This window comes from Pipistrellus kuhlii, unplaced genomic scaffold (assembly GCF_014108245.1).
Source record: "Pipistrellus kuhlii isolate mPipKuh1 unplaced genomic scaffold, mPipKuh1.p scaffold_m20_p_14, whole genome shotgun sequence".
NCBI classification, from domain to species: domain Eukaryota; kingdom Metazoa; phylum Chordata; class Mammalia; order Chiroptera; family Vespertilionidae; genus Pipistrellus; species Pipistrellus kuhlii.
The window spans coordinates 10,797,000-10,811,267 of record NW_023425449.1 but is presented as its reverse complement, the minus strand read 5'-3'; the positions used below and the strand labels follow the sequence as shown (position 1 = coordinate 10,811,267).

The 14,268-nt window shown below is 43.6% G+C and overlaps 1 protein-coding gene and 2 long non-coding RNA genes across 3 annotated transcripts in view; 1 reads left to right on the top strand and 2 right to left on the bottom strand.

Moving 5' to 3' along the window:
- Positions 1 to 12,934, top strand: part of SPAG1 (sperm associated antigen 1) — a 45,821-nt gene extending 32,887 nt beyond the window's left edge. Inside the window, exons 14-18 of the mRNA XM_036436741.2 lie at positions 478 to 610; positions 2,684 to 2,810; positions 10,364 to 10,528; positions 11,787 to 12,152; positions 12,255 to 12,934. Of these exons, the coding sequence (XP_036292634.1) occupies positions 478 to 610; positions 2,684 to 2,810; positions 10,364 to 10,528; positions 11,787 to 12,152; positions 12,255 to 12,386 (923 nt within the window). The 3' untranslated portion in view covers positions 12,387 to 12,934. The remainder of the gene's footprint in view (positions 1 to 477; positions 611 to 2,683; positions 2,811 to 10,363; positions 10,529 to 11,786; positions 12,153 to 12,254) is intronic.
- Positions 7,014 to 7,763, bottom strand: LOC123652294. The gene is made up of 2 exons (XR_006741554.1): positions 7,634 to 7,763; positions 7,014 to 7,599 (listed from the first exon to the last, which is right to left on the bottom strand). It is a non-coding gene; the product is annotated as an uncharacterized LOC123652294 (long non-coding RNA).
- LOC118718177 lies at positions 7,936 to 13,898 on the bottom strand. Its single transcript, XR_004987698.1, has 2 exons — positions 13,867 to 13,898; positions 7,936 to 8,410 (listed from the first exon to the last, which is right to left on the bottom strand). It is a non-coding gene; the product is annotated as an uncharacterized LOC118718177 (long non-coding RNA).
- Between the last annotated feature and the right edge of the window lie 370 nt (positions 13,899 to 14,268).

Genomic DNA, 14,268 nt, shown 5'->3' with positions numbered 1-14,268 from the left:
TGTCCATTTCCCATGGAATAGTTATGTGATGAAACACTAGGTTTTTATTTTTATTTTGGAAAGCACATTGGTTAAAGCTGGGCTCTGTGAGACAAGGAAGGGCTGAGGAGAGTGGAAGCCACAGGAGAGCCTTGGCGGAGCTGCTTTAGCTCACAGGGAAGTCAGAGAAAAGGGCGACACTAGGCATTCCTGTCTCGCAGAGAAAAGGCACGCCTGTACGGATAAAGATGACCCAGGTACTTGTATTTTACACGTTTTTCCAATTTGAAAAAAGTGTCACAATTGTATAACCACTTCTACTGACAACCAGTTTATCTTCCTAATTTGTTCACAGTTTTGTTCTTTTTAGACTCCAGCTCCGCATGGCAAGCGGGGCAGGTTGATCTGCAATCGATTTCCTTACAGCTGCACTGAAGGTTTTGTAGAGGTGCTTCTATAAACACTTCCTCTGCTTTTATTTTTTTTTTGGTTCCATAGAGGAAGACAAGTTTAAAACCCTTAAAGAAGAAGGAAATCAATATGTGAAGGACAGAAACTATGAAGATGCACTTAGTAAATACAGCGAGTGCTTACAGATTAACAATAAGGAATGTGCCATTTATACAAACAGGCAAGTAGTTCTTTGTAACTTTTAACTATTTCTTATGTCAATATGTTTTTTTAAAAATGTAGACAAATTGTCAAATTTCTTTTGAGAGACAAAATTTTTAAACTTAACCTTCTCCATGGTTCTTATCATTTATATAGCAACTTGTCTAAGAGGTGTGTGGGGGGTGGGGGTGGGGATAGGAGTTCTGGAGAGACTGCAAACGTGAGATGTGGTGGGTGGGGAGGTCTGGCGATCCGGCTGGGATGGGTCCTCTGACCCTTCCTGGCTGCGGCCTCACTGCCCCACAGGCCTGAGTTTGTCCTCCATGGGGGGACTAGGACAACTCTCAAACTGGTGTCCTAAGCGCCCTTCTTCTCTTGAAGAGCTAAGAGGAGGGGTCAGCACCTTTAGTGCGTGGTAGGAATGGACAGATTGTTCTAAAATGCAGCTCAAGTGCCAACTTCACCACATTATGGTATAAGGTAGTTACCTAGACTGTGGTGATCTGGGGAGTTTTAGGGAGTAGGTGGGATCTGGGGTGACAAGGAAACATAAAGTATAGTTCCTAAAGCACAGGGACTCTTAGCGTGAGCTTTCCAGCTATTTCAGATGAATTCTTTTAACTGAACTTCTCCCTGTTTTGTTTTTGTATCTGCCTTTTGTCTGCAACACCTTCACGGTGAGCCTGCCGTCTTGTTCCCTCCTTCCTCGTCCTCCACGTGGCAGCTAGGGGGATCTTTCCAAACCTGGTGAACGCGTCAGCCCCTATTTAAAAACCCGTTAAGCTGGGGAGAAAGCTCAGCTTCCCCGGCCCGGTTTACCAGGCCCCCTGTGATCGGCCCTGCCCGCTCTCCCAGTCTCATCCCTACGCGAGGCCACCTGGCACTTTTCTTATCCCATTGGCAACATGGGGTATGTTCCAGATACTGCCCCATGCGGAGTGGCTCCGGTAGTGGAGTATCAGCCCATGCACCAAAGGGTCACCCGTTCACATCCTGGTCAGGGTGCATATCCAGGTGTCGGGTTCGATCCCTGGTCTGTTTGCATATGGGAGGCAATCAGTCGATGTTTCTCTTTCACATCAATGTTTCTCTCTCCCTCTCTCTCTCCCTCTCCCTCTCCCTCTCCCTCTCCCTCTTCTCTCTAAAAAATAAATAAATAGAAATGCACATGCTGCCCATGGCCTCCGCTCTCCTCTCCCTACATCTCAACTCTCACCCCAGGGCCTTTGCTTTGGATAATTGTCACTTCATACTCTGGGCTTCCATTTAAACTTCTCTTCTCCTGGGGAGTCTCCTCTGGCTGCTCTTGCCCTCTCCTCAGCACCACAAGATCTGATAGGTTTCTCAGCTGTGTCCTCCCAAAGCACTCTTTACAGATTTTATTGTGTTCGCTTTTATTTATTTATTTATTTATTTATTTATTTATTTATTTATTAAAAGGTCTTTTATATATATGTTTTATTGATTTTTTACAGGTAGGAAAGGGAGGGATAGAGAGTTAGAAACATTGATGAGAGAGAATCATCGATCAGCTGCCTCCTGCACACCCCCTACTGGGGATGTACATGCCCTTGACCGGAATCGAACCTGGGACCTTTCAGTCCACAGGCTAACGCTCTATCCACTGAGCCAAACCAGATTCGGCTTGCTTTTATTTTTTTTTAAATATGTTTTTATTGATGAGAGAGAGAGAGAGAGAGGAAGGGAGAGGGAAAGAGAGAAGCATCCATGAGAGAAAAATCACTAATGGGCTGCCCCCTGCATACCCTCTAGCTGGGATGGAGCCTGCAACCCAGGAACCAAACCGGCCACCTCCTGGTGCTCAACCAGCCGGGCACGTTTGCTTGTTTTAATTGTCTCTTCCTTGAGGGCCGGGGCTATATTTTATCTGCAGTGTATTCCCAGTGCCATAATTACATGTGTTACAAGGAAATTCCATGATTGTACTTAAGTGTTGGGTTTTACTTGAGAAAACAGCTGTGGTATATAGATACATAGTTAATGAGCCTTTTTCTGATTTTTCTTAGCGGTCAAATTTATAGGTACATACTGTCTCTCCCTTTCGTAACACTGAGTTCCATTGTTACACCAGAGCGCTCTGTTACCTGAAGCTGTGCCAGTTTGAAGAGGCAAAGCGGGACTGCGACCAGGCGCTCCGGATAGATGACGGGAACGTGAAAGCCTGCTACAGACGGGCTCTTGCTCATAAAGGACTCAAGGTGAGGCCCTCTTCATCTCAATGCATGGAGCTCGGCTCCGAACAAATCAGGCCGTTTTCACGAACATCAGTCTCGGGATCCAGGAGTGGGACTGAGGTCATCCTGGCATTTTAATCCTAGTTCTATACCAGTGGTGGGTAAACTCGTTCGTCAGCAAAGCCAAACGTCAACAGTACAACGATTGAAATTTCTTCTGAGAGCCACATTTTCTAAACGTAACCTTCTTCTAACGCCACTTCTTCAAAATAGACTTGCCCAGGTCGTGGTATTTTTGCGGAAGAGCCACACTCAAGGGGCCAAAGAGCCGTATGTTTACTGACCACGGTTCTATACTAACCAGTTCTGAAACCTTGGACCAGCCCTCAGCTTTCTCCTGATTATAATGAGGAGCTAGACTAATTTCTAAGTGTCCTTCCAGCTCAAAAATTATTATTTATTTCCTGATTTTTCTAAGGAGTGTTGTTAGTTATGAAAAGTCTACTTAAAGGACAGGAATGAGTGTGTGTTTTTTACTGACTTGCTCCAGGCCACGCCAGCACTGTCATTGGATTTCTCCAGCAAAGGACTGGCGTTGTCTGGGGTGGGAGGAAGGCATCGGAAGGGAAGATGGTAGAGACATCTCAGAAATTGGGGAGCTCATGGTGATTTGGGTCTTAACTGACTGGTGGTTAGTATGGGACTATCGAGTGGCATTCTCTATAAGAGAATCACATTTTCAAAGAAAGTATTATATAATTGCGCTTTGGGGATTATTTTTGTCTTGGTCTTTTAATAATTTTGCTGTTGTTGATTTGAGAAAGAGAGAGAAACACTGACTGTGCTTTCCCACTCGTTTATGCTTCCATTGGTTGCTTCCTGCATGTGTCCCGATGCGGGCTTGAACCTGCAGCCTTGGGGTACTGGGATGATGCTCTAATCAGCTGAGTTTCCCAGCCAGGGCTGCTTTCGTTTATGCCGGAAAACGTGAACGAATGTTCATGTTTGTCCAAAATAGCATCACCTGGGAAAATCAGACCGTACAGAACAAAGTGATACGTTCTGAAATGGCATTTTTAAAATACTAACCCTGGCCTATTATGCTTTCTGCTGGTCATCTTTTTATTTTATTTATTTATTTATTTATTTATTAAGCCTCGCCTGAGGATATTTTTTCATTGATTTTTAGAGAGAGGAAGAGAGAAGGAAAGACAGAAATATCGATGTGAGAGAAACACATCAATTGGTGTGGGTGGGAGCGGCAATGGTAAGATATGTACACATATAATACCTTAATAAGAAATGGAAAAAAAATTGGTTATCTCCTGCATGAGCCTTGACAGGGGCCCAGACCAGAAAGGAGGAGCCTGCAACTGAGATATGTGCCCCTGACCGAATCGAACCCAGGACCTTTCAGTCTGCAGGCTTACACTCTATCCACGGAGCTAAACCAGCTAGGGATGAAATGGCTTTTTAGAAATTTTATTTTATTTATTTATTTTTTTAAATATATTTTATTGATTTTACAGAGAGGAAGGGAAAGAGATAGAGAGCTAGAAATGTAGATGAGAGAGAAACATCGACCAGCTGTCTCTTGCACACCCCCTACCGGGGATGTGGCCGCAACCAACGTACATGCCCCTGACCGGAATGGAACCTGGGACCTTTCAGTCCGCAGACCGACGCTCTACCACTGAGCCAAACCGGTTTCGGCTGAAGTGGCTTTTTAAAAATATATATATTTTATTGAATTTTTACAGAGAGTAAGGGAGAAGGATAGAGAGTTAAAAACATCGATGAGAGAGAGACACCGATTCAGCTGCCTCCTGCACACTCCCTACTGGGGATATGCCTGCAACCAAGGTAGATGGTCTTGACCAGAATGGAACCTGGGACCCTTCAGTCTGCAGGCCGACACTCAATCCACTGAGCCAAACCAGTTTAGGGCATGAAATGGCATTTTTAATAGTTAATTTGATTATGGTCTAATCCAGTGAAATTCACACATTGTAAACGTGCAGATCTTGGGCTTCTTTCTCAGCAATTTTTTTTAATTGAAAGATAGTAGTTTCATGTGTACAATATAATGATACGTGTATATATAGCAAAATGACCACTGTACTGTCCATCGCCACACATGGTTACAAATCTTTTTCTTGTGATAAGGACTTTTAAGATCTATTCTCCTAACACCATCACATATATACTACAGCATCATTAACTACAGTCACCTTACTCTACATTACACCCTCATGAATCATTTATTTATTTATTTATTAAATTATATGTGTACATATCTTACCATTGCCCCCCCTCCCAAATCATTTATTTTATAATTTGAAGTTTGTACCTTTTGACCACCCTCACCCATAGTGTTTATTCTCCACCCCTCACCTCACCTCTGGCCACCCCCAGCCTGTTCTCTGTGTTAGTTCAGGTGTGTGTGTGTGTGTGTGTGTGTTCGTTTGTTTGTTCCACACAGCACTGAGGTCAGACGGTAATTGTCTTCCTCTGTATGACTTATTTCACTTGGCACAATGCCCTCAATGTCCATGTTGTTGCAAACGTCAGGATTGCCTTCTTTTCTTATGGCTGAATAATGTGTATATACACCACATTTTCTTTACCCGTTCTTCCATCGGTGGGCATCGGCTGTTTCCAGTTGTTGGCAATCGTAAATAATGCTGCAGTGACCATGGCGGTGGGATAGCTTTTAGAATCAGTGACTGTTTCCTTTGGATATGTACCCACAAGTAGTGTTTTTGATTTTGAAGAAACTTCGTACTGTACCAGTTCACATTCCAATGTTATTTTGCTATTGAGTTGTATGAGTTGTTTTTTTTTTTTTTTTTAATCTACTTTGGACATTAATCCCTTATCAGATATATGATTGGCAAATATTTTCTCCCACTCAGTAGGTTGTCGTTTTATTAATGGTGTTCTTTGCTGCGCAGAAGCTTTTGAGTTTCATGTAGCTCCACTTGTTTGTGTTTGCCTTTATTGCCTTTGGTTCTGGTGTCAAATCCAAAAAATCATCACCAACACCAAAGTCAAGAAGCTTACTGCCTATGTTTTATTCTAGTGTTGTGGTCCCAAGTCTTACATTCAAGTCTTTAATCCGAGTCCAGAATATCTTTCTATCAGTATCTTAAGGGTTTTTGGAATACAGAGCTTTCAACTCCTTCATTGAATTCATTCCTAGGCATTTTATTCTCTTTGATGCAATTATAAATGGGACTGTTTTCTTAATTTGGCTATTGATCTGAATAAGATATATATTCCCATGTAGCCACTGCCTCAGTTAAGGTAGAGAACATTTCCATCTCTCCAGAAAATTTCTTCTGCACATTGTGTTTAATCTCCACCCTCCCACCCCATCCCATTTATCTAATTGCTGCTGCTATAGATTAGTTGGGCACATGCCCTCATTGTGAGCTCCACGCCCAGTGAGGGGGTTGTGCAGGAGGCAGCCAGTCAGTGATTCTCATCGTTGATGTTTCTATCTCTCCCTCTCCCTTCCTCTCTGAAATCAATCTCTATCTATCTATCTATCTATCTATCTATCTATCTATCTATCTATCTATCTTAAAGAATGCAGTTGTAGCCACATAAAGAGGTGGTGCATAGGGTGGGATCTAGGAAAGTCCTGAGCCAGGAGCCTCTGTCTGAATGGAGCTGGATGCACCACCCTCCCAGCATGGGATGCAGTCACCAGCCTGGAGCTCCACACTTGCCTGCGTGACCCTGACTCCCTGCCCCTCTCATTTTGTTAACAGCGCTCATACGTAAGCCTCACTGAAGGTTTTCTAGGCAGTGTGTGGCACCCTGAATTAAAGTGGTCTCTTCAAAATGAACAGCTTTCATGGAGCTCAGTGGGTTTGAGCGCATGAGGGTGGATCTGCGCGATGTCTACATGTGTGCAACTCCCCAGCAGCCTGACCTCATTCTGGCTGCCTGACTCAGAACTTGTTTACCTGACTGACTGAAGTCAAGAGACGTACCTAATGAAAGACCAGAATCTCATACTTCCTGGAGCAAATTCCGGAAATTGCATTATGGATGTAGAAAGATAATCCCAAGATTGAGTGATCCCATTCTACTAAATTAGGAGGCGGGCGGCTCGTTTTTCTGGTTTGACTCCTTATGGCTCAGTGTGCACGCCCTGTCGTCAGAGCTTCGTGCCACAGGGGTTTGTTTCCAGCTCTGCGCAGGCCTCGGCGGCTTCCCAATGTGTCGCTCACACCTGGACCCGCCTCCTCGGGGGCCGGGACGGGGAAATGGCACAGGGGCCACCGTGACAGGTGCCCTGAGCTCTCAGGGGACACTCTGCCGCCTGGATCTCCTGTCTCTCTCCCCGCGGGCTTTCCTCTCTCTGCGTGCCAGTTTTGAAAAGCACAGACCTTTCCTTAATGCACAGTTGTCCTTCACGAGAAAAGGTAACCGAACATTTTGCTGCTGACTTACAATCTGTTCCTTGGGACCGGGGAGGTGAGGGAGGCCTGGGGCCTGCCTTGTGGCATTTACAGCCCGTTGGCGATGCTGCGGTTACCAAGACATCAAATCACGTCTATTGCTGGGGGAATCTGTCTACATCATAATGCGATTTCAGGAATATCCAATTTTTATTGACATTAGTTTAAGCACATCTACTAATAGTACATGTTACCATAAACACATGTGATTGTACTTCATTTTTTTAAGGCCCAATGAGATCAGCAGCAGCTTTTACTGTCCTCTTCCTGCCAGAGCCACACTCGCCTCTTTGTATAACCTTCTCCTTCCCTCCACCCTGAAGGCTGCTTTCCCATCAGGCCTTGTGCCCTCTGACAGCTGGGTTAGAGGGAGACCCTTTCCCCTCCCTCGTGTCCATCTCAACCTTTGGTGTTCTTAATTGCATTAATGACATTTTATTTATTCTTTTTTACCTGTTTTTTTTAAAAATATATATATATTTTTAATTGATTTCTGGGAGAGAGAGAGAAATGTCAATGATGAATCATAGATTGGCTGCCTCCTGCATGCCCCCTACTGGGGATTGAGTCCACAACCTGGGCATGTGCCCTGCCTGGGAATCAAACCATGACCTCCTGGTTCATAGGCTGACACTCAACCACTGAGCCACATGGGCTGGGCTGGGCTTGTTTTTTCCTTTTTGTTTCCCTTCTTAAGACGTACGTTTCCACAAGGGCCAGACCACAGCTGTTCTTTTTCCCACGCTGTTCCCAGTTCCTGGCACAGGGCTGTGGCCGTGGCCATGGCCATCTCTCAGGCCCGACCACTCTGGAGCCGGCAGACTGGCCCCCTGCCTCCCTGCGTGATGCTACCGCCCTGTGGTCCTGCCTTCTTGTCACACTTGCCTGCCTCTGGTGTGACATTATCAAGACGTATTTCCTGCTGTCTTCTTAGTCTCCTTCACCCAGACAGTCTGCTCTTCAGGCACCGACTCTTCTGGGATAGATGGGAAAGCTCGTATTGTTGCTTGTGGTGGTGGCCTTTCATTGTGTAGCTCACAAGTCTCTCCTTTCAGGCCTCTCTTCCTTGAGCCCCACAGCTGTGTTACCATTCACCCCGTGCCCTTGCCTTGATCATCCCAAGATGGTCTTACTATGCCTCAGTTTCCCCATCTGTAACATGGGGACGGTAAAAGTTAGTACTCATAGGGCTATTGTGAGAGTAAATAACAATACTCGCAAGAAGCTGAGAATGGTAAGAACTGGCTATATTACTCCCCCTGCTTGCCCTGCTGCCCCTCTTCCCTGCCTCTCCGGATGGTCTCTGACTAGAACACTTAGGATGGAAACACAATGGGTTTGTTGGTAGCATGTTCTAGCTGTGTTGTGATATAGTGGTACGTAGATTTGTTACAAATAGTACATACTGTGCTGTAATTGGTAAGTAATTGACCTTTTTGATAAACTAGAAAAGATTTAAGGTTATGCCATTGAACTCATTTCTCCATTACTCGTTTTAACTTGTTGCTGGGCTAAGGTGGGAGGGATGTGGCATTGCAGCTAGTCCCTCAGGATGGCCACATAACACTGCTTCTCTGTCCTGTGCCTTAGCCTCCAGCGTGTGCTGTGATGGATATGGCATAAATGCTCAGGTTGCACCTCACTGGGATTCTTCACCTCCTCACAGGGTTAATTTGGTTTCCCTGGCCAGTGTGGCTCAGTTGGTAGCAGTGTCACTAAAAGGCCGCAGGTTTGATTTCTGGTTAGGGCACATACCCAGGTTGTGAGTTGGATTCATAGTCAGGGTGCAGTCAGGGCACAGATGTGATGCAACCAATCATTGTTTCTCTCTCACATTGATGCTTCTCTCTCTCTCCCTCTCTTCCTTCCTCTCTTTCTAAAATCAATATACTTATCCTTGGCTGAGGATTAAAACACACACACACACACACACACACACACACAAATTTAAATTCAGGAGGCAGCCAAACAATGATTCTCTGCCATTATTGATGTTTCTCTCTCCCTCTCCCTTCCTCTCTGAAATCATTAAAAATATATTTTAAAAAATTTAGAAAGCACCAACCAATAAAAAACTATGGGTCTAGTCTGTAGGTCTGGAATGTAGCCTGTCATAGTGGACTGATTTTGTGGTATATGTCTCTACTACCAGATTCCATGCTGTGTTTTGTAAGCTTAGATTTCTTTCCCCTCGAACTCTCCAATGTATTGTCTGGCTCTTTACGGGAGAATAAATGTCAACTCTGGCCTATGTGAACAGCATAAAACTTTGAAGGGTTTTATGGAACAAGATAATCTGGTAGCAGCTAACATTTGTGTAGTCCTCTATAGGTTTAAACCCATATTTTATTACTTAGTAGAGCCTTGCGAAAACTGCAATAGAAAAGCTCCTGTTATTCACACTTTAACGATAAGAAAAACTGAAGCTCAGGAAGGTTAAGTAGGATCTTGTTCAGGTTTCACTGCAAGTAGGTGCTAATATGAGGCTGTTCATTATTTCATTTATTTAGCCAACAATATGTGCCCACCGGGTGTTAGGGACTGAAGATCATGCTGATAGAGTTTAACTGAGTCTTCTAGCTCCAGTTTCTGTGTGGCATCTTTTATAGAGGACTAGAGACCCAGTGCACAAATTCGTGCATGGGCGGGGCTGGGCCAGCTGAGGGAAAGGGCCCAGGGAGGTTGGCCACCGGGTCCCATTCTCCCCCTCCCCCCAATTGAACTCCCAGTCGAACACCCGGTGGAGGGGACAATTTACATATTAGGATTTTAGTATATAGGACTAGAGGCTCAATGCACAAAATTCACGCAAGGGGCTCGGCCCTGGCAATCACGGTAGCTTGCTTTGACCCTCACAGCCCCGGCTACGTCCAGAAGGTCATTTGGCAGCCCAGTATCATTAGCATATTACGCTTTTATTATTATAGATGCTCGCTGTGTTATGGGTTATAATACTTTAGCCCAAGTGTTCCCCCGAGGGCCCAGCTTTCTAATCACGATGCTAACAGGAGCCTGTTGTGCCACTGTACACTCCCTCCCCCAGGCCGATCTGTGCCCTTGTCCTGTCACCTGTGAAAATGATTTCCTCTGCCCTTCCACTTTCAGGATTATCAGAGTAGTTTAAATGATCTCAATAAAGTTCTCCGGCTAGACTCAAGTATTGCCGAGGCCCAGATGGAACTGGAAGAGGTGACCAGATTCCTTAATGTGAAGGACCAGGCCGCATCACTCAACAAAGAAAAGGAGAGAAGGAAAATTGAGATCCAAGAGGTATTTGTATTTGATTATCCTTCAAAGTACTTTTTTGGGGATCTTATATTGGATTCTAAGGTCATATTCCTATGAGTTCTACCTATTTTTTTTTTAATTGTGTTTTTTATACCGATGCTCAATGAAGAAATTTAAACCGGTTGTAAAGACAAAGCTTTCCTTTGCCATGGTGATTAGCCCATGTCTTCCTGGTTTAGTCCATGGATGGTATTGGGAGTCTGCATTAGGTTCTTTCGTTCTTTGCCCTTATCCCCACTCCCTCCCTGTCTGGCCTGTTTTGTACTGCTTCCAGATTGCGCTGGGAGCCTATGGCCACTGAGCTTTGCTTCAGGGTAGACCCAGAAAATGCTGACGGGACTGATTTTGTTTCATTGGGCCTGGCAAGCCACATGCCATAAAGATTTTCCAGTTTGTTTCAGACCTTTTAGCACTCTAAGACTGGCCTCATCAGAGATTTTTGGACTACCTTTGATTTCAGATTAACTCGGTGTCTTATGCTATATAGCTTTCTGCTTTGCCTTCAGGGAAGAATATCAATCATGAATTCCTGTGTATTCATGAATACTAATATGTCATATTACATTTCCACTAAGAGTAAGGAGCTAAAATGTGAGATGCTCGGAAGTGTTTTTCCTCTAAGGATGGAAGAAAACTCTTTTTTTAAGAGAATTGAAAAAAAAAAGTTTGCTTCTCTATTAAATATAAAGAAATAAGTAAAAGTTATGAAAAAGAGATAAAGTAGTTATAGATCTTCTTTCATACAGCAGCTTTATTCATGGAAAATTATAAAAAGAGCCCTGGCTAGTGTGGCTCAGTTGGTTGGGCATCATCCCATGCCTGGAGGGTACCAGTTCGATTCCAGCACATGCCTGGGTTGCAGGCAAGATCCCCAGTAGGGGGAGTGCAAGAGGCAACTGATCAATGTTTTGCTCTCTCTCACATTGATGTTTCTCTCTCTCTCCTTCTCCCTTCCTTTCTCTTTAAAAATCAATAAAATATTCTAAGTATTTTTTTTCAATGTTAGAAATATTTTATATTTAAAAAATGCTTTTATGAATGAATACTAATACCTTAAAACTTCTCTTCCTCAAAAAGTAGATTTTATGATTGATTACAGACTACACATTTTCACTTAAGGAACTTGACTAAATTCAGTGCACTTGCGTTTTTCGGTTCTTCCCCATCTTAATAAATGTCACGTGGGATGTGCGCAGTGGCGGCTGATTGTGCCAGGGTGTAATTTTTTTTCCTCGTGAAGGTGAGTGAAGGCCACGAAGAGCTCGGAAGGACCCCCGAGGAGGACCGCACGGGCTGCCCCGCCTCTGAGGGGGACAGCAGCCCGGGGCCACCAGAATGCCATGAACAACTGCCCATCACCAAGCCCAACAATGCCTATGAATTTGGGCAGCTGATGAACGCTGTCAGTGCCAGGAAAGATACGGAAGCCTGTGCACGCCTGTTGGCCATCACTGAGCCGGAAGATCTGCCCGCGCTGCTGAGTAACAAACTCGAAGGGGATCTATTCCTCCTCCTCATTCAGTCTCTGAAAAATGAACTCGTTGATAAGGATCCCTCATTGGTATATCAGCATCTTTTCTATCTGAGTAGAGCGGAAAGGTTTAAGGTAAGCGGCAGAGTACCTCATCGGAGAGACTGATTTTACAGGCTTTCTGTAACTTTGACATGTTAACGGATTATGCTAATGTAAGTTTTCTCCTTCTTTCAGATGATGTTGGCCCTAATTAGCAAGGGCCAAAAGGAGCCAATTGAACAGCTTTTTGATGACCTCTCAGGCACACCAAACAAACATTTTACTTTAGAAGATGTACAGGCCCTAAAAAGGCAGTATGAGCTTTAAATCAAGATTACTGTTAGATCTCCTCCATGCATGCCTGTGTCCCAGGAATATAGTGAGACGGTATTGTAATACAGTTGCATGGATAAAACCTTGCTTAGAAAAGATCCCTGGGTCTGGACTATAAAGTATTTTACTTATTTTTATACATAGAACATGTATATTCTACAATCTGCTTTTTATCAGTTGTAAATATTTTCTTATGTACCAGAGCGGACATCTTTATATTTAATAATAAGTATATTTGGAACTTATTCAGCTGCATTTTAATTTATATCATACATTTGCTTTAATAACTTGTTAAAAAATTGAGTTAAATTACATTCTTTGGGCTATGAAGGCATCCACTTAGGCTTGACAGAAATATATTTCTTTAAAACGCATTTTTAAAAGTGAAAAATCATTAACTGGTTATTAGCTCACCTTTATTTTCTGCTAATACATATATAAGTCCCATTTATACTACTTGTATATTACAGTCTGCTAAGGAAAAATGCAATACTTAAATCCATAATATGAAATGGTTATTAAATAAATTGTGACTATCAATTGAAAGCTTTAGGGGAACTTATTTTTTCTAATATTAAAGCATTGCCTAATAATTAAGAATAAAAATTGCCAAAAATTTCTACTTTTTACTAGACTTTAAAAAGCTCCTTTCCCTTATAAATTGCATATGTAAGCAACAACAGAACAACAAATATGTAAGAGCAAACAAAACCTTCATTGTAACCCCATATTTCCCCGAATATTTAAATGTCTGCCTGCCCCTCTTTTAAGCAGACATTAATGTCAAAAGTGAAGATTTCATGAAGCTCTTTCGTTAACTCAGGGTAAATGTATTTCTTAAAACAACATTCCAGTTTTTATCAGTATACCATCAAACACATTCCTGTAGTCTTTAGTCAGTTCTCTTTTTCTGGAGTATTTTCTTGTTCTTTAGAAGTTAAGATAAAAGAATATCACTTTGTTTTACCTCTTTTTTTTATAATTATAGAATATTTTTAAATTGTTTTATTGATTTCAGAGAGGAAGGGAGAGGGAGAGAAAGATAGAAATATCAATAATGAGAATCACTGATCGGCTGCCTCCTGCATGCTCCCCCCATGCCCCTCCCACTCCCCAATGCGGACCCAGCCCACCACCCAGCACATGGCCCGACCAGGAATCGAACAGTGACCACCTGGTTCATAGGCCTACATTCAATCACTGAGCCACACCAGCTAGGCTAATTACAGAATATTTTAAATATTGTTGTGGGTAAATGGTATCTTTCAAAACATGCCATTTTTCTTTTCAACTTTTTTGTTCATAAATGAAAATCTGTAATAGTATTTAGTTCTAGTCTTCAAGCCAACAAGCAAAAACAGTTTTCTCCTTTGTAATACTATTAAATTTTTGTAAAAGTAAGTGATGGAGTGTGTTAGTTACTTTAGAACAGGGCCATAACAAGGAAACACGTGTCTTGTTGACTGTCACATACTCAGCACCGAGCTGCATGGGACTAAGCTGTCCCGAGAGGAGGTGGAGAGCAGTGAGTGGAGGCCTGTCTGTCCTGGTTGTGTGGGTGGGAACTAGAGAAATCCACCTCCAGCAGCACCCAGCGCACTGAGGCCGCACTGCATTACTGAGGGGAGGAAAAAGAAAGGAAAGGAAGCAGATAAGAACATCAGTGCGCATTCAGGGAACACAGTTGCTGCTGACCTCTTCAGGACTTCATCCGGAAATCTGCCCACGAGCCCCCGGAGTATCCCACTCGATCTCCCCACCGGGTGCGTGGGTACCCCCAGCGCCCCACGTGCTGAACCGCACCTGCTCCCCTTCTGTGGCCGGAGCCTTGTACATGCCCTGCGTGCGGTAGCAGAAGCAGAGCCAGTGACCAGTG